This window comes from Sorex araneus, chromosome 2, assembly GCF_027595985.1.
Source record: "Sorex araneus isolate mSorAra2 chromosome 2, mSorAra2.pri, whole genome shotgun sequence".
Taxonomy (NCBI): Eukaryota; Metazoa; Chordata; class Mammalia; order Eulipotyphla; family Soricidae; genus Sorex; species Sorex araneus.
In genome coordinates, this window is record NC_073303.1 from 312,997,856 (window position 1) to 313,023,249 (window position 25,394).

General features: G+C 34.3%; 1 protein-coding gene across 1 annotated transcript in view; it reads left to right on the forward strand.

The window, feature by feature from the left end:
- The window catches only part of ZBBX (zinc finger B-box domain containing), a 146,407-nt gene that overhangs the window by 102,481 nt on the left and 18,532 nt on the right, over positions 1-25,394 (forward strand). The window contains 5 exon segments of the mRNA XM_055124803.1: positions 4,750-4,924; positions 18,154-18,274; positions 23,053-23,162; positions 23,512-23,612; positions 25,202-25,281. Coding sequence (XP_054980778.1) covers positions 4,750-4,924; positions 18,154-18,274; positions 23,053-23,162; positions 23,512-23,612; positions 25,202-25,281 — 587 coding nt within the window.

The window sequence follows — 25,394 nt, forward strand, 5'->3', positions numbered from 1 at the left end:
GGTAACAACCAAAATTAAATTGAATCCTTTTGTGACTTCTGGCAAGAGCAAGAACCATAAAAGGCATTTTAATGCACATTCCCACATTTGCAGAAAGATCATGTCATCCCCCCTATTTCCAAAGAGGTGAGATAGAAGTATAATGTGTATAAATTAGAGGGATTATGAGGTTTAGGTTGTGAGGGGCCACTACAAAAGTCAGAAAAATAACAAAATAGTCCATGTTTGTCGGAAGAAATATGTCATCTATATTGAAGAAGTCCAGTGGGAGAGAGCAGACGGCACAACTGCCCAGGCATGACTTAACGAGAGTGAGGTGGTTATCAGTAGACTGAAACAGGACAAAAACCCCCAAAAGATCCTTGAACACAAAGCCAAATTTTGCCAAGTAGAAAAAGAAAAGGGAAATATAAGGAAGAAACAATTGAGAAAATGGAAGAAAAAACTTAAGTATGACCTCTTTAAAACTTTATGAAATAAAAATAAAAGTACACTATGTTATTATTATGCCTTTACAGTCAAGAACCCATTAATTCTATAGTCCAGGCTTGATTAGTCCAAGAAAGTTAATATATTTGTGTGGATGTTTTCATAAAAGACATCAAAAATGTTTATGAACAATCACTGAATGAGGTCCAGTTGCCAGAGTGGGGAGTATAGGAGGTAGGGCACTTGCACTTGCACTATGGCTGAACCCTGATCAATCTGTGGCACTACCAATAGTCCCCTGAATTCTGCCAGAGGTGACTCCTGAGCACATAACCACGAGTACTCACTGAGCACTACTGTGTGACTGTAACCCAGTAACATATATAATGTGTTGAGATACCATTCCCAGACACTATCCTGAATATCTTGTACATATTATGTTTTCTTTATTATCTTTTCTGATAAGAAACTATTGATCAAGAATGATATTTAGTTATCCAAGTTATCATTAATAGTGGAGCTTAGATGCTTACCCAGATCCTTACTCCAAGTTTCTTGTTCTCAACCACTCCTTAGAAATGTAAAAATCTATCCTTCTTTTAAATTGTCATTTATCTCATTCATGAGATAAATTATTATTATTTAATAATATTATTATTATTAAATATTATTATTTAATAATAATAAATTAAAAGGTACATTTAATAAATACTCAATACAGTTGATCCTTCATGTGCCCAATCTTATCTTATAACCACAATCAGCTTATAAGGTTATCCTGGTTAATAGGCTATTAACAGAAGAGAAGTGCAATGAGGGTTAACAGTTTCATCTGGGAATCTAAATTAAGTCAACTGGAATAAATGTTAAATAAATGTTAAAGAGATATACATGATTGATTTTAATATCTGAGGTGTGTTTAGACATGTTTTATTTTAATAACTACTCAGTGCTTCTAGCTATTCTGGTATACTTATTTGGGCATCAGCTGTGGACCCTCCAGTGCATTATCTGTGTGCAGTGGACATTAAAATAAAGATTCCCTTGTTTGCTCCAGTTCACCAATGCTGAAAAGCATTTGTTCCCCAGGTATATTAAGAATCAGAAACATTGGACAACTTTGTTAAAATGTGTTTATTAGTTTATCTTTACATTTAGTTTAGGGTCTTGAAATGTAGTTTTATATGCCAAAATAGTCTAAATTTTGCAGGAGTCAGTGTAGTGTCAAAGTCTGATGTCTATTTTAGAAAGTTTCTCATGGCTCCAAGCCATATCAAGTATATTCTTGGCAAGGGATGTCATTCTTGAATAGGGTTTATTTTAGAGACTGAATCCTGGATTTGAAACACTGTCTCTAGTTTTCTTGGAATTTTATACCATCAGGGAATTCCTTTTAGTCAGTTATTTATTTATTTATTTATTTATTTATTTATTTATTTATTTTTGTTTTCGGTCATACCCAAGTGGTGCTCAGGTGCTATACCAGGCTCAATTCTCAGGAATCACTACTGGCAGTGCTTGGGATAAAACCAGATCACCTGCATGCAAAGTAGAAGCCATCTATCCAGCCCTTAGTCTTTTGTTCTTCTCTTCTGGAAAGTGGGTCTATTAAAATACATCTTTCAGAAATATCATGTGGCATAGGGGTACTATATATGAAACACTGAGTTTTATTTGCCTTTTCAAATTAAATTACACCAATTAGCATTGGATAGGGTCATATTGGACTCTAAGTGGAAGTGATATTTGATATTTAGGGCTGAAATACTAGAGAGACAGTATAAGTCTGGTTTCCTATCAACTGCAATTGTGGGAGAGCCATAACTACAGAATGTCAATGTCATATTTCTTATTCATTGCTTCAGACACAACTTCCATGAAGAACTTTGTTATAAGTCATTTAGTTTCCAATGCTGCTTCATCAGTGTGGAATAGGTACATACACACTTAAATATTCCTCACTGGATACTTGTTAATGTCATTCTACATAGTCCCAAAACTCAGTATTTTAGAACTAAATTTTCTTAAATTGTTTTTGTAATTGTGAATATTGCTGGGAACCTATCTTTTATCTTTCCAAGCCAAGAAGAAAAGTTGTTACCTATCATCCTTTCTCTTCTAAGGTCATTTTTGAAATTTTGAAAGCATTATTTTTTATATATATTTATGAACATATGGTTAATGATTATATTCGATGTGAATAATTTTGGAAAATATCATGTTATATATATTAAATAGATATTCCAAATACAGTGCTGGTATTATATAAAAAAAGCAACCTTGATCATTTGGTCATTTTTCTCCAAATATTATTTAAAATACAGAAATTAATTTTGCTGTTGTTGTTGTTCTTGGGCTAAACCTAGCAGTGCTCATGGCTTAATTCTTGCTCTGCACTCAGGAATCACTTCTTGTAGAGTTTTGGGACCATATAGGTTGTCAGGGGTCAAACCCAGGTTAATCTTGTGCAAGACAATATCCCTTTCCTCTGTAGTATTGCTTTGGCCCCATACAGAAATTAGCTTTTTCTAAAGGTGTATAAGTTTTCTAAAATCAAAAGTGTGTTCTATCCTTACCCCTTCTGGGAGTCAATTATATTTCCAGTTTGGAGAATATGCAGTTCTTTATGAAAATATTGAAATACTTTCCATATTACTCAAAATTTTTATGGTTAAAATACTTTTTATTTACCTACTAGTATATTTTACTACCTTCTTATTTTTCATATAATAGAGGATGTAAAATACTCAATTAATTGGATATATAACAACATTTAAAATAACTATGTACAGTGTTCTAATTTTTTGTTAGCGTAAACTAAAGTTTAAGAATAATTTTGAGAGTTTAGAGAGAACAAAGGAACGGGACACATGTTTTGCATGTGTGAGGATCTAGGTTCAAATTCTGAGTTCAATTCCCATTACCACACGGGCCACGGAGTTACCACCAGTTCTAGCTTTGGTCCCCAACACCACCTGTACAAACTGCATTTTACCACTGAACCACAGCATAGAATCGTTGGATTTGGAAGGCCTCTATCTAAAAAAGAACAATTTTGAAAAGCATTGTTTTGCACATATGGATGATAAAATACTACATATGGATGATAAAATACTACTATTCCTAGGTGAACAATTTTGAAAAGTATTGTTCTTCATCTTTATACCTATATGTACATATTTATACATATGTATAAATTTATATTATGTATAAATATGTCTACATAAAGTATAAATATGTATATTTATACATATAGGTATAAATATGTAAATATAGGCACATACATATTCTTTTCCAAATTGTGTGGCTATCCCGTACTCTACCACTGGGACTGTTGAAGTGGTTCAGGGGGATAGTAGTAACTAATGGTGGGTAAAATTGGAGAGTGTTTTCTGTTTGTCAGCTTAAAGAATACACTTGTTGAGAGAAATATAATGTACTTTGGGAAAATGACCTAAAGGTCTTTGCATGCGGGACTTCTGGGTTCCATCTACAGGACTGTTTGATCCATCCCCTGAGTCTCGTGCTTGTCAAAGTATGCCCTCTCACCATGAAAAGGTGCAATGTTGATTGGAATTTTTAAAGCATAATAATATTATAATGATAATTATAATTATTACAAACATTTTAGATAGTTTAATTGATTTATTTGCATGCAAATGAATTTTTCTGCTTTTTTTCTCCCATGCTATTACATGTGTTACTTCAGTGACTTTGCATTTTTAATATAAGTTCAAGCTCCTCTTTATCAAAGACCTTTATAACCTGCCGCTTTGTCCTTATTTGTCCAGGTTTTTAAAAAATAACAATGTAAACAACTTATATGTCCATGCTACTGTCAGTCAAGTGCATTTTTTAAGTACATATACCATTCTCTTTCTCTGAATACTGCTCTGCCGTTTTGTTTTGCTCACAGAATTATTGTTTACTTGAGTGAAATATTTACTCTTTATATTCATTTTTATTGAAGATGTACTAATCTATACTTATATGGCTAACAGCTAGTATTTGGCAAGTGGGAGTTTCTAGATCCTTCTGTTTATATTAGAAAAGAAAGGTTTATATTTAAAAAAAAGTTTGTGTTAGTACATAGGCAATATTCATCTTTCTAAGGAGAACTCTGGTAGATTACAGTTTTAATTTCTGAAAAGACCACTTTTAATTGCTGGTAGAGCTTTAAACTATCATTCAATCAAGTAAAACTTCAAAACTTTCTATTCTTTTAAAATATGTAATTTATAATAAATAATTGTTTCTAATTTTGTTTTAAGATGCAGAAAATTTATTGAATTTCACTTGAATATTTTGTAATTGTTCTAGGTAAAAGTTTCAACAGCAATAGATACAGGATATAAAAATCCTAAAGAGAGACTTTTGTGCGAAGAGTCATTTGATGAAGAAGCTGCTGCTGAGTCTGTTCAGGAGTCTTTACATCATTGGATAACCGTTCAGCATGATGAGGATAAGAAACCAAATTTACAAGTAACAAAACCAGGTACAACTAATGTTTTATATAAAATTTATCTTTTAAGATAAATATGAATTTACTGACTGCGCCTGTTCTGTGAATATATCCAGTGTGAATTTGCAATAGTCAAAACTGTTATTTAGGATAGAAATTTGATATTTTTCTTCAAAATAATATCAACAATAAGACCATTAAACCACTTTGGCTAGTGATTGAATATTTATTAAACTATGAATTATCATTGGAGATATTTGCTTGTTTGCTATGAATATACAGGCTCTAAATGAATGAATTTCAATTTTTGAGTGGGTTCAGAGGACTCTTATGTGGTGCCCAATGGATTAGTTACATGGTGTGTAAGGAAAGACCCTACCCTCTGTACTATCTCTTTGGCCCCCAAAGTTTATACTTTTAAAAATTGTGTCTTGTAAAATTCATTTCAAGGACACTGAAACTTTAGGGGAAAAAATGGTATGTTTTTTTTCTTTCTGAGAAAATATGTGTTTTCTATACTTAATTATACCCACACTCATATTCTAAAAATTCAAGATGTATATGGCTGAAATATATTTTTGCTAAGTTTCCCAGCATTTTTTGAAGAAAAACATTTTAAATTATCTGACATTAATTTTTTATACAGTCTTGCAAAGAACCCCAATTAATTTTTATTGAAAATAATATTTAATGGTAATAAACCTCAATATATTTTTGTTTGAAGCATCTGGGTTTTAGTCTTTATTCTTTTTCAATAGAATTTTTAATTTCACCTTTTTAATCAGTGTAAAATTTTTTATGTCAATGTACCATATCCTGTTTTTCCAACTAGAAAAGATTGTTTTACTAAGTTGTATTTTCTCTTTCAAATACTTTTTTACACATCTGTTCACTATGCAATTTAATACTTACTTTAATAATAACTTAATACTACTAAGTTCTAATATTCTTTTTTAGTTTTGTGCCATAATGTAGCTTTCATTAGCAATATTATAGTCCGTGCTTTTATTATCACTTTGTATCTTGATTTAATTTTAAGTTTCTGTTCTGTAGCAGCCTACCTACCTACTTAACTGATTGTTTACCAGAAGATAGATAGCATTTACAATAATATAGCTACTTAATAATTTATATCAATTTTGTTCTGATGAAATATTAAAAAAATGATGATTTACTGTCTAAGCAGCTGTACTGCATAAATAATTATCATATAACATATTTGATTACAACAAAAGTTGACTGAGAACAAGATGAAAATAACCTTGTTTTCCTACCTAGAGATGACTAATGTTCAAACACTGAGAACTTTATTTACCACTAATATTAGCATGTTATATGTTACATGTTAGCACATATTTTTCAGTAAGACAATTATATTTATATCCACATATAAACATATGTGAGGATGGTAGTGTATTTATAATTTATTAGCATTCTTTATAGCTTAGTTCTCTCAGAGGTAGCTTTTTGTATAAATACAGACATACCTGGCTGGAGAGGTAACACAGAGATAGGTAGAGATTCTTGCATTGTATGCAATTACCCTTGGTTTGATCCTCACAACTGCATATGGACTCTGAACACCTCCAGGAGTGATCCCTGAGCACAGGGCTAGGAAAACAAACAGGTATTGTAAAAAAAAATAAATACAAATATCTGATTTTAATTGTTTTATGATTTAATAAGAAATTTATTTATGGATGTTTTGTTTCTAGTTCTATTGTAATAGAAGCTTTAGTGAATTAGCTATTTTTACTCATGCTATTATCTAAAAACAAAATATAAATGTACATATGTTAGTGGTCACAACTTATTTTATAAATTTTGATTAGCTTTGTCGAAATTGTATTCTAAAAATATGACTGCAGTTGAATTTCCACAGTTGGCATGTGAAAGGACTATATCTCCTATATTCTAGTTCTTTAAATTTAACTCATTCAGTACACAATACATGCTTAGAAGTTTTAACTGGCTTTTCATAAATCATTTGTGATATAATTGTGAAACTTTTTATCAGTTTATAATTATATCAATACTTGAATATAAGTGATGTCTTAAACATTGGTATGCAAAATGTACCTCAATTAATTTTCAATTAAAGGAGTATAAGAATTACTTAGTTTTTGCTAGTGGTTTACTTCAGAATCCAGACCACAACCTCCTATTCCTGTATACAAACACCCAAATCCATGGATGTTCAAACCACTTATATAAATTTACATTGTAATTGCATTGAACCTACATTGCCTTCAAATATTCTTACACAAAGTCTCTAAATTTTTATAACACCTAATTCATTACATGTGACGTGCAAATATTTGGTGGTCTATGTTGCTAGAGAATAACATCAATAAATATATCTGCTTAGTGCAAACACATTTGTTATAGGTCTACCTATATGGAATCTAATTTTGGCCTATGTTTGGTTGAACATGCAGATGTGGATCCCTCAAATACAGAAGACTGGCTCTAAGAACAGTGGGAGGCAGTATTGTGCAAATGTAGTCACAATTTAATTTGGACCTTAAAATCTAAGGTGGGGTCAGATCAATTCAAAAGAATAGCATAATCCATCTCTGTCTCTCTTTCTCTGTGTCCCTCTGCTCCAGATCAGGAGATTCAGATTCAAAGGTGGTGTCAAGGAATTATAGAGCATACTATCCAAACCAAAGAGTCAACAACACTGAAATCAAGATCCCATGCTTTTAATAACCAAATGCAGAAGAGTGCCTTTCAGGAGGACAGGCTGGAGAGGTGGAATATGGGAGGAAACCTGGGAACTTTGGTGGAGGAAAGTTGACACTGGTGGTGGGGTCAGTGCTGCAATATTTTGTCAAAAACTTAACTTTATGAAACAGCCTGGCTGGGGTTCCGGTGTCATGACTATGGCGAGTCATTTTATGCTCGCTTCTGAGAGAAGGACAATGAGTCTCTGATTTTAACCCCTGATGAGATTATCTGGTGCCAGCCAGAAGTGGTTTATGGGTGTGACTGCCAAGCCAGGCTGTTTCATATGTTCAATAAACCCAAGGCTCAATCCTTACCAGCATATTAGTAATCTCTTATAGAAGAGTTTAGTGCCATGAGATACCACCTCACACCACAGAGGCTAGCACACATCCAAAAGAACAAAAGCAACCGCTGTTGGAGAGGATGTGGGGAGAAAGGGACCCTTCTACACTGCTGGTGGGAATGTCGGCTAGTTCAGCCCTTTTGGAAAACAATATGGACGATTCTCAAAAAACTAGAGGTTGAGCCCCCATTTGACCCAGCAATACCACTGCTGGGAATATATCCCAGAAAAGCCAAAAAGTATAGTCGAAATGACATCTGCACTTATATGTTCATCGCAGCACTGTTTACAATAGCCAGAATCTGGAAAAAACCCGAGTGTCCTAGAACAGATGACTGGTTGAAGAAACCCTGGTACATCTATACAATGGAATACTATGCAGCTGTTAGAAAGAATAAGGTCATGACGTTTGCATATAAGTGGATCAGCATGGAAAGTATTATGCTAAGTGAAATGAGTCAGAAAGAGAGAGACAGACATAGAAAGATTGCACTCATCTGTGGACTATAGAATAACAGACTATAAGACTAACACCCAAGAATAGTAGAAATAAGTACCAGGAGGTTGTCTCCATGACTTGGAGGCTGGTCTCTCATTCTGGGCAATTCAGAGAAGGGAACACCAAATAAAATGTGGTTGGAGGTCATGTGGGGGAAAGATGATGCGGGCCCAATATAGACTAGAGACTGAACACAATGGCCACTCAACACCTTTATTGCAAACCACAACACCTAATCAGAAAGAGAACAAAAGGGAATACCCTGCCATAGTGGCAGTGTGGGGTGGGGGGAGACAGGACTGGGGAGGGCGGGGAGGGATGTTGGGTTTACTGGTGGTGGAGAATGGGCACTGGTGAAGGGATGGGTTATCAAACTTTGTAAGGGAGAAACATGAGCACAAAAATGTATAAATCTGTAACTGTACCCTCACGTTGACTCACTAATTAAAAATAAACTATTAAAATAAAAAAATTAAAAAAGGAAGTAAAAAAAATAAAATAAAAATAAATAAATAAAATATTCAGAAAAAAAAAGAGTTTAGTGGCCTCTGAGTGAAATACAACAATCTTGACACACTCTCTCCTATGGAAAGGTTTTTTTTGGAGCATTTTCAGCGGTTTATTCATAACAAACAATATAAAATAAATTATTTTGATTCTGGTTTGGGGCAGGGGTTTGGGTTTGGGATGGAAACATCCAAAATATGGTGGTGGGAAGGGGTAATGGTGTTGCAATTAGTTTTCAAATATTAAATGTAATCAAATATTGTGAACTACTATATAAAAATAAAATAAAATTTAAAGAAGAAAAATGATAAAAAATTTAAAAAATAAAACTCAATTATAAATAATGTGGTAAATCTTGGTTCTTTAATAAAAATAATCTGTCTGAAATTATTAACATAATCTTTATGAAGTGCAGAGCTTGTACCAAAAGAAAATTATAGTATCATTGTGCTATCTTACAAGTTTGTATCAGAAAGATCTAGAACACCTGTATAGTAAGATATTTTTTTCTAATTTTTTTGCATTTTGGGTCACACCAAATGATGCACAGGGGTTACTCCTGGCTCATGCAATCAGGAATTACTCCTGGTGGTACTCTGGGGACAATATGGGATGCTGGGTATCGAACCTGGATTGGCTGCATGCAAGGCAAACACCCTACCCGCTGTGCTATCACTAAAACCTCTCTAATAGTAAGATATTTTAATAGTGTAATATTATGGAAGATAAAATGCGGGACTAGAGTATATTGAAGTAATTAGTCTAGATACTTTCATATAAGATGTAGGTTTCACATGCTGACTCAAGCACTTTAGGAGTTGTGTTAACAATTTTTTATGTAAGCTAATTGAGTGCTTGAATTAATAATGTGTAACTTATTAAGTTTTCTTTTAACTCTATAATTTATTAAGTCATCTTTTAACTCTATTCTCCATGATGTAAAAGGAAACCTTTTGCAGCAAAGGAAGTACTAAGATCCTGATAACAGTTTATATGATATCCTCTATATATTGAAGATAGATGGAAATGCTTCAATAAAATTGAACTATCTATTTCTAGCAGAATTACAGACACCTGGATAGGTGAAAAAAACATGCCAAAAGATGGGCAGACAAGACTTATAAAGCTTTCACTTCACAGAGATATATGTAATGCTAATTTTTCTAAAAAGTCATAAAGTTTCTTTTAGCATTTAAATAGAACATATTTGAATGATGGGGTAGTACAACATGAAACACCATATTGGGGACTCAAGCCAGTCCACAAATTTGGAGTCCTTCAGTAGGGGATTTTCTAGTGTGACTGAAGGAGTTTCTTATAGATCTTTGTTCAAGCATTCCTTACAGAAACTTAAGGCAATTACAGGAAAAACATGCAATAATGAAAAACCCAGATATTTCCAAGTCTTTATCTCTGATGCTTGGAGATTAAATACCACCAAGGTTCAAAAGTGAGTCTTAGATATTTATGCCAAAGAGTGATACAGTGGAACTATATGACTATTATATAGTTATTTTTCCAATACAGTTGACACTGGAGTGGATATGCTTAGTAAAGAGGCAGATTTACTAGACTGTGTTGGTAGTTTAACTGTGATATAAAGGTGGTTAAAGTAGTAACTAAGTAGAAGATGCTAGAACTGTCTCCGTCCAACACCAAATTATCATGCAAAAAAGAAAATCATATTTCTGTGAATTTCTGAGATCAATATTACTATCAAGTGCTCTAGCGATATAGGAATATTTTTATTTTATTTCTCCTTAGCTAACCTACATGATGCAAAAATCATTGGTCTCAGAAAATGAGTATCAGTTATAGTAAACTTGATCAGATGATAATGATGACAATGCCAATCGCAGCTAGTTTTCTGTATGTAATGTCTTTACTGGAGAAAACAACAGGCACTCTCGCTGGGTAAGGAAACGATTAGTCTAGCACAGAGTTTCAGAATATATTTTCTGTTAAAATATGAATACTAAATATTCCAGTATTTGATGTTCATTCAGAAACACTCAAATTTGCCATTGTAGCCTGAAAAGTCATAGACAATACAAAAACAAATTGATGTGCTTTGTTTTAGGACACTAAAATCTTAAAAAGTTTGATTTTGCATGGCCATGGTAACAGCATAACTTTTCAGTATTACTTCAGACCTAGATTAATTCTGCTTTCTAGTAGTCTGAAAGGACTGTGATTGTTTTGATATAGTGAAGAAGATGGTGATTGATTATTTTATTGAGGGTGTGATAATAAGAGGTCTTGGTGAACAGGTTCTCTTGATATTACAGGATAATTTATTAGAGCTTTCTGTTATGAAAAGGGATTATAATTATCTTTAAATATTTTTTTAATTTTATTGAATCACTGTGAGATAGTTACAAGCTTTCATGTTTGGGTTACAATCTCACAGTGATCAAATACCCATTCCTCCACCAGTGCACATTCCTCACCACCAATATCCCTGGTATACACCCCCTTTCTGACCCTCCCTCTGCTTCTGTGGCAGACAATAGTCCCCATGCTCTCTCTCTATTTTTAGGCCTTAGGCTTGCAACACAGACACTGAGAGGTCATCATGTTTGGTCCATTATCTACTTTCAGCACGCATCTCCCATCCCAACTGGTTCCTCCAGCCATCATTTTCTTAGTGATCCCTTCTCTATTCCATCTGCCTTCTCCCCTCTGCTCATGAAGCAGTCTTCCAGCTAATGGGGAAATCTCCCTGGCCCTTGTATCTACTGTCCTTGGGTGTCAGCCTCATGTGATGTTATTTTATACTCCACAAATGAGTGCAGTCCTTCTATGTCTGTCCCTCTCTTTCTGACTAATTTCATTTAGTATGATACTCTCCATGTCTATCCATTTAAAAGCAAATTTCATGACTTCATCTCTCCTAACAGCTGCATAGGACTCCATTGTGTAGATGTACCAAAGTTTCTTTAACCAGTCATCTGTTTTAGGGCACTTGGGTTGTTTCCATATTTTGGCTATTGTGAACAGTACTGCAATGAATATATAGGTACAGATATCATTTCTACTGTGCTTTTTTACATCCTTGGGATATATTCCCAGAAGTGGTATTGCCGGGTCATACAGAAGCTCAATTTCTAGTTTTTGAAGGACTGTCCATATTGTTTTCCAGAAAGGCTGGACAAGTTGGCATTCCCACCAATAGTGAAGGAGCATCCCGAAAAGGGATTACAGTTATCTTAATGGAGAAAAATTCTATATAATTTAATACAAATTTTCTTTTGCTGTTTACCATGCCTCTTTCTACTTGCAGCAGCCTAATATATAATAATAACCATGATATTTTACACATTATCTTAAGCCAGTACACTTATTTTATAATTAAAGTGGTATGCCAATAGTAATATCCTTGTATAATTAGTATATTAGCATGAGCAGGACTATCTAGAAACAACTGGCTTGGCAATTTGGGGAATAACCTGAAAAAGTTTCACTACTGGTTCCATCTGTGAAAGAACATCTGCGGTTTAGTGATTTTCTTCCTAAGTGCTATACTGGTATTTTATGAGACTCCAGAGACTCCAATAATGCTTCTTAAAACTGAACTGCAGTAAAGTTTTAGCTTCCTGAAGCTAAAACGAGCCATAGACATTTGGGAGGAGTTATCAGCACTACACAGCCAAATACACTACTATACTTACTGTTTTGGTTGAGTACAAGTGACCAAAGAACAATAGTATATAATGAAAACAAAAGTGACTTCAGCTGTACACCACCACATGGTGAACGTGATTATTCATTTTGTGTTTAAAACAGCTATTTTGATTTTCAGTTTACGGATGCTTCAACATAATTTGTTTCTATTGCACAGTAATTTTGTTTGCCTTGTATTTGGGTTACACCTAGTGGTGCTCAGGATTTACTTTTGGCTTTGTGATTGCATATAATTTCTGGCATAAAAAGCCATTTTTCCCTCTGAGGATCACACTGGTGCTGGCTCATTGTAAGATAGGCTACTTATCCCAAGTCTTGTCTTTCTGGCCCAAGCCTGTAGGATCGTTATTGACACATACTTAGGAAAAGTGTTCCCAAGGGGCCATGATTTCATTGGGATTTTGAAAACGTATTGGAGGGAGTGGAAAGAAAATAGTGCATGAGAAACTTTATGGTGAAGGAGCATAATTGTGGTAATGGAACTGAACATGGGTGTAGCTGGCTAGATCTAGAGGAGAGGAGAGAACAGCAGGATAGAGAGTTGTGTTTTTGTGAACTGGAAAGTCAAGCCTTCTCAGTTAAACAAACAGATATATGAGAGAAAAGTGGGGAAGGTACATTATCATAAAAAGTTGTGGTGTTTTTATATATAAAAATGAGGTCATGGAGCTGGAGTGATAGGACAGCGGGTAGGGGCTTTGCCTTGTATGTGCCTAACCTGGGTTTGATCCTTGGTATCCCTTATGGCTACCCCTGAGCACTACCAGGAGTAATTCCTGTGTATGGTGCCAGGAGTAAAAGTTGATCATCACTGAGTGTGACAAAAAGAGGTCATATATAAATATAGTTATTGTAGTATATTTATTATCATTATGATGTAACTTTTGCTGATATGTGATTTATTTTTGCCCCAGATATTTAATATATGTAATATGTAGGCATAATAGGTATGTTTGCTAATGCTTTTTTTCTTAAGATATTTAGTTAATACATAAAAATACTTATAGATGCAGGGAAAAGAGTAACCACTGTCCTTGTCGCCTCTAAAAGAACATAACTAAGGTGGGTTTTTGATTTTTTAAATTCTCTTAAATATTATGTAAGTGAAATCTAAATATTATGTAAGCCATTGTGTAGATAACTTCAATGCAAGGACGTTACAATTATAAGATAATCCTGTATGAGAGCATGTCAGAACATAGGTGGTTCTGTGCACATATGAAAATCATTGCCTTGACATATTTTCTGGTCTCTCTATGCAAATGTTAAAAAATTAAATATTGTTAATTTAATGACGTTTTTAGTACTTTATATGAATACAGCTTGTGGAGGATTTTGATGTACTGAGTTTAGGCGCCCTGTTTGGCTAGGGCTTCGATAACCACTTCAGTCTCAACAGAATCGAAGGCCTTCTTTAAGTCGATGAACGTTAGACAGAGTGGCATCTTGAACTCTTGCAAAACTTCAATGAGTTTGGTCACTGTGTGGATATGGTCGATCGTGCTGAATCCCCTTCAGAACCTGGCTTGCTCGCATGGTTGTCCTTCGTCTCGTGTTCTGCCTATTCTATTCAGGATGACACGAGTGAACAACTTGTAGACGACAGACAGAAGGCAGATTGGGCAATAGTTGCCGATGTCGAGAATGTCTTTCTTCTTGTACAACAGAACGATCCTACTGGTTTTCCACTGAGACGGAAACTTGCATTCAGACAGGTAGCGTGTAAAGAGCCAAGCCAGTGTATTGATGAGTACTGGCGGCAGATTCTTCAGGTGTTCACATCTGACCTTGTCCAGACCAGGTGTTGTACGCCTCTTTACCAAGGAAATGGCGTGTTGGATTTCGGAAGGGAGGATGTTGGGAACGACATATCCATCCTGCGGAATTTGGTATGTGGGCATGTGGACATGGCTGTCAAAGAGATACGAGTAGAAGTCATGAATAATCCTTTCCATTGCCTTTCTGGAAGATGTGATAGATCCATCAGGACGTAGGAGGGCAGTCATCTTGGTCTTGTAGTTGGCAAAGGACAGGTGAGCATTGCGAATACTTTTCCCCGGCTTCTGCTGCACTGGCCAACACTGCTGCTCTTCTCTCTTTGAGGTCTTCCTTTATCGCATCTCTGCACAGCTTTGTGAGCTCGGATGTTAGTTTGTGCTTGCCTGAGGTTCGCGCCAAGCCATGTTAATGAATGAGCTCCAGAGTTGTATTGTGGATTCACCACCAGGATCTCACCATTCTACAAGGAAGTGATCATTGATGTAAAGAGAGGGGTGGGGCAGGGTGATACCATTTCACCGAAACTCTTCAGTGCCATCCTTGAGAACATCATATGATGACTGGAATGGGAAGGAATGGGAGTGAAGATAGATGGTCGGCAATTACACCACCTCTGACTCACTAATGACATCATTCTCATAACGCCAAACATTAGCCAAGTGGCACAAATGCTGGCCAACTTTGACCATGAGTGTGGAAAGGTCAGATTGCAGCTGAATCTCAACAAGACAATGCTCATGAAAAACCAACTAGTCCCTGAAGCTCCATTTGCTCTCAATGGAATGAATATCTCTGAATGCAGCAGCTATGTGTACCTGGGTCTCGAGAAATCAACATGAGGACTTGACACCAGAACTGCGCAGGAGAAAAAGAGCAGCGTGGAATGCATTCAAGAGCATCGAAGAAGTGGTTAAGAGAACAAAGAACCTCCGACTCCGGGCACATCTTTTCGATTCCACCACTCTTCCTGCACTAACATATGCCTCAGAGACCTGGACCCTATGCAGACAGGATGAGAACGCTACTCGGGTATCCCAAAGAGGAATCGAGAGAGCTATGCTAGGAGTATCAAGTCTCACTCAAGTGAGAGAAGGAATCTGGAGTCTTGACCTCCATCGACGGTCAAGAATCAGATGCTGTCGCGTTTGCCAAGGCATCAAAAATCAGATGGGCCAGTCATGTAATGCAATTCAGAGACAACTGCTGGACTATACTGGATTCCACGGGATGTCAGAAGACCGCATGGCTGCGCACCAACTAGATGGTCAGATTTCTTCGTCAAATCCCTGAATGAATGATTTGAAGCTCTTCCTGTTCCTGGAGCAAGCAGGTATTGTTGGGCTGCACTAGCATGAGACAGGGACTAATGGCGACATTACTGGCGCCCACTCGAGTAAATCAAAGATCAAAGGGACGACAAGTGATACAAATGATATGAATGCATAAAAGTTTACTCTTATAGCAAAACATATATAGTACTTTATGTAAGTTTGAAGTACAGCTGTACGTCTTGATATAAGATATAGATGCTTATTTGCAGTTTATTTATACACTGTCTCCTGTACCATTTAGGCTATACATATTATCGGGGCTGCTTTTCATTTTCACCAAAACTTAAATTGAGAAATTGACATTTTTGTTAGTCTAATAGAGATAAAATAGCATATTGAATTTGCAAACCTCTTGTTCACAAAATATATTTTTCTGGCTCATAGCCACTTCGTAACATGCTATGAATTACCAAATCCTTTAATCATTTTATTGATTTAAAATTAATCTTTATTTCTGTATTCTAAAGGCATGTTCCTTTCAGTGTGAAAGGAAACTATTTATAGTATCCTAGAAATTCTGTGAAGTCCATTTCCTTTGTGATCTCACCATCTGTAATATTACCCCATCTTTTGTTATTTTCACCATAGTCTTCAGGCTATTCCTTAAATACCTCAGGTATATTTTCATAAGACTTTTGCACCGTAAAGGAAAACACTCATTCTTAAATACTAGATTATCTTACACAAATTCACTCAGAATAGAGTGAACAATAACAAGGGAGAAGTCCAAAATCTAAGTTACAGAGCTTAGATGAATTGTTTTTCTTCATAGAAGCATGCCTCACAATTCTTCATGCTCTATATTTCCTTTCTATGAGAAATTCTAAACATGCATTTTCTTGATTCACTAAATAGCTAATCTTGTAGAAAATACTTTTGTATATTTTCCAGGTGGTTAAATTATTAATATGTTCACAAGCAAATTAACCAAATTAATATTACCACCATCTTAATTTTCTAGTAATATAACATTAATAATGAGCTGGGAGAGTTGTGAATCACAACAATAATCCCTTATTATTGTTCTATTGAGGTGTGAGCTCTCTCTCTATATATATGTATGTGTGTGTGTGTGTCTGTGAGTGTCTGTGTGTGTGCAAATATAAATTCCTTTTTCCTCAGGTTTTGGTCTACATATTGTTGTAAGCTCAGACGTCACTCTGGCATTTAGGTATCAATCCTGATAGGACTCAGGGATCGGAGTACCATTAGGGGTGTTGGGAATTGAACTAGGATCTGCCACATTCAAGGCAGGTACCTTACTTATACTATCTTATATCTTATACTCTATCTTATACTATCTTGTAGTATGTTATATACTGATATAGTATATTACATATTATATATTATGTCCTATAGTAAATAATATAGATATTATAGTATATCTGGCCTTTGGGGATTTATTTCTCAAACAAAGGATCACTTTTCTATGATCTATCCAGGAAAAGAAAAAGTGAATTTTTATGTTTCCTTCAGTTTTCCTGTTGAAAAATAATTATTTGGTGTGGAAGGAGAACTCATAGAAATGGAATTTCATTGTTTCATGTCTGCTTGCTTGTTTTCCCTGTTTAATGGATTCTGGTTGTGTTTCTCAGATATATCTGTCTCCAACCTCTTTCTCTCAGATAGGGAAAAAGTGGAGTGGGTTACTTTTAATCTTCTAGATTAGTTTTATTGTTGGGGGGGTGGTAGTTATCTTTCTGGAAGTTAATGATTAAAATCTAAAGAATAATGAGAGCATTGTGTACATATAGAGATGAAACTTTAATACTATTGTCTAAGTTCATGATTTAATTTTTCTCTTTCAACATTTTCCCTGCATGATGGTAAATTTGTAAACAGGCACGATACCTGGGGAAGTTGGGGAGTCTAGTAATTCTGTATTACACCACTTTGTTTCCCAGAAATTTTCATCAGTTTTAAATATCTCTGTAAAGTGGTTTAATTCAGTAGTAGTTCAGAAACATATAAGGCATCGTGAAATAAATTGCCATGTAGATATAAATCCATGAGGATAGTTGTCTCCTGCAGTTGCCAGTTTTAATTATGTATTTTCTTCTTCCCGTAATGTGTTCAGTGGATATAATACATGCCTTTATGTGTGATACTTATAGAATACAGAATGAATATGATTTTATCTGTAATTTTAAAGAATTAGTAACTTTACAAAACTGGTGGATTACAATATCCATTTACTTAGTGGAATTATTAAAATATTCTATACAAATATTTAACAAATATCAATATTTACATTTTGTATTAATCTTATAACTTTTAATTGTATAGATATGTATAAGAACACATTTGCCTAAAATACTGTGTTCTACACATTAAGAGAAAATATAATTTATAGACTAGATTACATTTTTGTATATTTTTGTTGTTGTAGAATCACAGGAAGTATGTGAGGTGCAAACTGATCTTAAAATTTGGAGAGAACCACTGGAAATCAAGTTTAAAGAAGACAGTTTATCCTATATGGAAAAATTATGGCTTAAGAAATACAGAAGGTATTTTATGACATTTTATATTATAAATATGAAATATTAAAACTATTTTTATTCCTTGCTTTATGACGTGCTTTTATGTAGTACTTTTATACATGTGCTTCACATTATTATGAAACATTTAAAAGCAATATTAAATAACAAAGTAGTATCTACTGTTTTAATATAATTCAAGTTTATTTCAATATATTAGGTGTATAAACCTCAGGAGCATTGATTGAAGTTTTCCTTGAGAAATGGAAATGAATGTGTGGGAAAGAATAGACAAATACTACAGAATTTATAAGTAATAGCAAAATTAATGCATTAAATAAAATACTTTGATGAGATATTGCTGTCATTTTTATTATTATAACAAGAAGCTATACTTCTTTTCAAGCAACAAACATTTAAGTTAATTAGACTTAATTTTATAGAATTATAGAGAGAATTCACATATATTTTATAAGAATATATCACTACTTTAACATTCCATAAATTATCCAAAATTATATGATTCCATGATAAAAGTTAATTATTTCATAGTAAATCAGAAATTATAGCTGAGGACTCATATAGTCAGTCATTCATAGTTTTATTTTTTGCCTTTTCAGTTTCACTTAGCGATGCTCAGGTGTTACTCCTGCCTCTGTACTCAGGAATTAGTCCTGGCAGTGCTTGGAGGACTAAATGGGATGCCGGAGATTGAACCTGAGTAGGCTGCATGCAAGGCAAATGCCCTACCCACTGTATTATCGCTCTGGCTCCAGTCCTTCATAATTTTACTGTCACTTTCCACATTGGGAGATCCCATTACAATTTTTAGTTCAGTTTGCTCTATAGAAGTACTTGCCATTATTCATTGTGCCTGTGAATGTTCTAGATTCATTAGTAAAATCCATTTTTTTCATAAATTTATGTAGAACCTTAGATACTGAATTTCAGAATTTTTATTGTCTTGCAAATAATAGTGCTATGAATAAATATCATCTCTCAACTATTTTTTTGGAACATATAGGAACATCTGTCTTCTTTTCTGAGGAGTGAAATAAAGTCCTCACTTCATCTTTGTTCATTTATAATCCATTCATCTCCTGTTGAGAACCATTCTATCTTTGAAACATTCTATCAAGAGTACTTTCTCCTAGTGAGCTGTGATTTGTTTCTGGGTAGTTTCCAATCTTGCCCTAATTCTATTAAGACAATATGGGCAAATAAAAATTCTCCTCTACATGTCACTTCTTCTGAATTTTTCAAATTAGTTCTCATGTTCCTCCTCTTGGAGCATCTGTTCTTTGATTTATATTGCCCTTCAACTATTATCAACTATTGTTTAAGTGAAAATATTTCTTTGCATTTAAAAATGTTTGAAGTCACACATACAGAAAATGACAAAATAGTATGAAAATTTCACATCTATCTTTCTTTCAACTTTTTAAAATATTAACATCTCAAAGTATATTTATCAAAACACAAGTGACATTGAAAAAATATCTTTTACTAAATTGAAGAATGTATTTGGATTTGGCAAGTTTTCCCTTAAAATCTTTTACTTTAGTCTAGAAAAACAATTCAGGATCTCACATTGCTTCAAACAAACAAACAAACAGCTGAAAAAAAATGAATAGCCCAAACTTTTAAATTTGTTTTTCTTAAAACCTTCACTTTGTGTGTGTGTGTGGGGGGGGTCGGGGGGATTGGCAAAATAACCAGCTGTGTTAGCTGATTTCAGGGATCACTCCAGACAGAGCTTGAGAGCTATATGCCAGGCATTAATCTGGGTTGGCTGCATGCATCGCAAGTACCTCTCCCACTGTACTATCTCCCCTATCCCACCTTGACATTTTTGAAGAGTACTTGCCACAAGCTTTACAGAATGAATTTACTGTGGGTCAATCTGATATTTTTCCAAACTTAGATTAAAGCTATATGCTTTGAGGAAAAGTGCCACAGTACTAACGTGCCCCTCTCAAGTGCATTATATCACGATATATGTTATTTGTGTATTTTATTTTGGTCAACATAATGTTCTATAAAACCTCTGACCAATTTTATATCTAATGTTGGTTCTTTGGAACTCTTACAACACCCTAAGTACATAAGTTTCATGGGGTAGACTGGCTTAGGTTAAAATTCTTCTCTTCCTGATAAACTTTTAAATTGGTTCCCTTCTGGGTCTTAATCTCATCATTTGTAAAATCAAAGTAATACTAGAAACTTTTCAACATCCCTACATTATTTAATATACAAAAATTAATTTGAATAGATCCTGATATATTTTGTGTTAATGTTAATGAATTTACAGGGTTATGAAGACCCCTGACTTTTTACGAGACCCTTTTGAGTTTTCATACTCTAAAATTACTGTGAAGCTACTTAGATTCTTTATTAAAAGTGTTATGTTTCCCAATTATCTGGGAACATTGTCTAGAACAAGATGTATACTGTTCAGTATTTCCTAGAGAAATATATAGCTTTATTTTTATTCATGACTGGAGCTATGCACAGTGGGTAGGGAGTTTGCCTCTGTCCCTCTCAGAGAGGCTGGCAAGCTACGGAGAGTATCTTGCCTGCACAGCAGAGACTAGCAAACTACCCGCCGTGGAGTATTCGATATGCAAAAAACAGTAACAAGAAGTCTCACAATGGAGATGTTACTGGTGCCCGCTCAAGCAAATTGATGAGCAATGGAACGACTCTGTTATAGCGATATAGTGCTATTTTTATTCATGAGATGAGACCCATTCTAACTCACTCTCAATTTGAATGATAAATGCCAGGGATATAACACCTTATGTATAGAAGTTTATTTATTTATTTATTTATTTATCTATCTATCTATTTATTTATTTATTTAATCACATTGCTGGTTGGTAGAATTTTAGAAACATTTCTTAAAACTTAAAACTCATGGACAAAATACAATACTTGGAGTTACAACATGCATTTATAAATAAAATTTTAAATAGAGTAATATATTTTATAGACTCCATGTGGCTTTTATGAGAATCTGACTTTTATTTTCATCTTAAACAAAAATAATAGAAAATGCAGTTGAAGAATCTTGTGAGGTAATTTGATTTACAAAGTAATTTTAGTACATTAAGATTGTTATGGATTGTTTGTTCAGCTTCTATCTTGTTAACTTCTGCTCTAAGTTTTATTACTTCCTTCTTCCTGCCTGGGTTGGGTTACTTTTGTTGGTCATTCTCCAAGCTCTTAAGCTGTGAGGTTAGGTTACCTATGTGGGTTCGCTCTTCCTTCCTGAGGAATGCTTGTAGAGCTAAAAACTTTCCTTTTAACACAGCTTTCTCCATGTCCTATAAGTTCTGGTAACTCGTGTCTTCATTCTCATTTACTTCCAGGAATCTTTTGATTTCCTCTCTGATTTCCTTTCTTAGCCACTTGTTGCTCAGTAGTGAGCTGCTTAATTTCCAGGTGTTGAATTTGATTTTCTGTTTGTGTGTATGATTCACTTCTATTTTTAGCACACACGGTCTGAGAAGATCATTGACACAATCTGTCTTCTTAATTTTATGAAGGTATGTTTTGTGGCCCATCATGTGGTCTATCTTGGAAATGTCTCATGCACACTTAAGAAATTCAGCTTTTTGAGGATTAAATGTCCTGTTTATATCTACTAAGCCCCTTTCTTCCATTTTTTTCCTCAGATAAAGTATGTCCTTGCTATGCTTGAGTCTGGTTTATATATCAAGAAGTGATAAAGTGGTGTTGAAATCTCCCACTAGTATTATGTTGCTATCAATGTCTTTCTCAGTGTTGGAGTGGGTGTGGGGGAAAAAGAGACGCTCTTTAACTGTTGGTGGGAAAGACAACTGGTCCAGCCTTTTTGGAAAACAATGTGGGCATTCCTTCAAAAACTAGAAATTGAGCTTCCATATGATCCTATAATACCACTTCTGGGAATATGTCCCGAGGATGCAAAGAAGCACAGTAGAAATGACACCTGCACCTGTATGTTCATTGCAGCACTGTTCACAATAGCCAGAATCTGGAAACAACTTGAGTACCCAAGAACAGATGACGGGTTAAAGAAACTTTTGTACATCTACACAATGGAATACTATGTAGCTGTTAGGAGAGATGAAGTCATGAAATTTGCTTATAAGTCAATGGACATGGAGAGCATCATGCTAAGTAAAATGAGTCAGAGAGGGACAGACATAGAATGACTGCACTCATTTCTGGAATATATATATTAACATAATGTAAGATTGACACCCAAGGACGGTAGGCACGAGGGCCAAGAAGATTGCTCCATAGTTGGAAGTCTGTCTCATGAGCCAGGGGAGAAGGCAGCTGGAATGGAGAAGGGATCACTAAGACAATGATGTTCAGCGGAATCGTTTGAGATGGGAGATGTGTGCTGAAAGTAGATAAAGAACCAATATGATAACCTCTCAGTTTCTGTATTGTAAGCCCTAATGCCCCAAAGTAGAGAGAGAGTATATGGGAATTGTTTGTAACAGAGGCAGAAGATGGTTTGAAAGGGGGGTGTATACTGGGAACATTGGGGGTGGAGAATGTGCACTGGTGGAGGGATGGGTGTTTGATCATTGTAGGACTGAAACTCAAACATGAAAGTTTTGTAATTGTATCTCACAGTGATTCAATTTAAAAAAATGATTGTTATGGAAGGATGTTTTTCTTAGTGAGTTAGTGATATTCCTAAGATTTCTTTATTTTGTATATTCTCTCATTTGTGATATAAATCATGTCTTGTCTGAAAATCTTAAGTTAAGCTATGCTAGCAATTCAATTTCTTTATTTTTGTATTGTAGAACTCCACAAGAAAAACTTCAAAATATGATACCGGATACATTCATAACACCATGTAAATCTACTAGTGAGACACAATGTTCTCATAACGAGAATAATGAAAATAGCAATGGTTAGTTTAGACCTTAATCTATACTTACAGATTCATTAATTCAGTTACATATGCTAACCACTAACAAGAATCTGCTTCTTAAAAACTTTACTATACTGAATTAGACTGTTTCCATATCAAAATCCTATAATCTTTCTGTTACCTAAGTTTACTTTTTGTTCATTCAAATTCATTTAAGTTATTAAGTTATTAAAATATGTATTTTACCTGAATTGAGGAAATTATATTTTTTATAGTTTTATAGATATTCAGTGTGATAGTCTTATACTTTTGCTATATTACTTGTAGGTAGGAAATTATTAGAAAAGTTTACTCTTTGTTGATAATATTTTCAAATCTAATTTCCTAGTTGAAAGGAAGAAAATGCAACATCAAGCTAGTTTTCTGCCTGCAGAGGAGTTAAAAATAGAGAGATCTGAACCAGCTCTAAAAATAATTGAGCTCAATGATGTAAGTGCATAAACATGATAACATATTGCTAAACAAAGAGGAAATTCCTAACAGTTACAATACATATTACTTTCAATAAAACTTATTTCATAATTTAATGTAGTTTAACAGGAGATTCTAAGAAGCATTTTAAACATTCCAATAGTTTTAAAGCAGTATTATTTTAAATATAGAGTGAATTTTTAGATGAATTTTTAATATGTTTAAGGCAGCCATTGTGATAAGAAGTGTTTTATTATTTTTACTTATATGAGTGCAATTTGGTATATGATTAATGTTTTGTTTATTTTATCAATTTTTTGGTAAGAAAGATCAATCTTATATCTGATATGTATCTAATAAGGTTTGTATGTCAATGTTCTTGAACATCACTTATTTTCTATTTCATTAGAATAACTAATTCTTTGAGTTTGTTGCTTACATATAGAAATAAAACATATTTACTGTAAGTTTCAATAAAAAAAGAAAGATGGTGGGCCCAAACAGGCTGGACATGCAGAACTCAAGCGTTTGGTGGCCCAGAGCCATCTCCCCAGGAAACTGATGACAGGCGAAGGACCAGGAAAGCGGTGAAACAGAAACTGGGCCCCAGGCTGGTTGGTTGGTAGTCAGTTTATTTCTCTCTCCTCCCTAGTGTCAGTGTCATCCAATCTCTCTACGATGCAATCAAATCTGTCGCTTTGGCCATAGTCCCTGTCATCAGAGTTCCAACATCTTAGTCTCTTCACAGACCTCAAAGTCTCCAAAGTCTCAGTTCTCCTCCTCACCTTCAACGTCTCGTCATCTACCTTCTCATCCTCAATGTCTACTCAGCATCTAGTCTAGTCATCAGCATCTAGTGTTCAGCGTCTAGTCTCCATCTAGTCTTCATCTCCCTCTCAGCATTCCTTCCCAGAGTCCAGTCTACCATTTACAAAGCTCTGTCAGCCGCAGGTCTCTCTGCCAGTGTAGTTCTTCTCCCCCAGCCCTTACGACATAGTTATATAGGAATCATGTAGTGTGGGCATACAAAGGTGGGGTTGGACATTACCATAACAACAAAAAGTAAAAGCACTAGAATAAAGGAAAAACCATATTGAATTCTGCTCTCTGCTTTACGTTAATAAATTCTGTTTTTCCTCTTAAACACTTTTTTCTTCACCAGATAAATTTGATATTTACCAAATAAACACACACATATTTCCTTATATACATACATGTGCACATATGCATCTACTACATATATATGGAGTGTGTGTTCTTCATTAAGCTGATGCACAAAATGAGCTTGTGACACATTAAGAACTGAAAATATCATAGGCCTTAAGCTACTTGATTCTTACTAAGTATATAATAATAATAATAATAATAATAATAATAATAAAGCTAGTTGTTATAGTGGGCCAGGGTGTACTAATAGTGACTGAAAAGTAAATATTCTGAAGATTTTTTAAATTAATTTATATCTGTAAGTCTAGTTTCATGATATATATTAAGGGATCTTATGACATGACTTGTATGAAGAAAATTCTAATGAATGCCCATAAATTAGATGATTAATGTATAATAATTTTTAACATGCAAATGATATACAACATGACTTCATTAAGACTTCTGAAGAAGAATTCGAAGAAACGGGAAATATTGTGCCTTACAAAGTTGAGTTAGCTGATACAGACTGTCAACAAAGGTAATTCACTTTTGATATTTATTTAAACATCTACAAATATGCAAGTGACTATTTAAATGATGAATTATGGTTAAGTTCATATATTTAAATGTTAAAGCATAATTTACTTTATT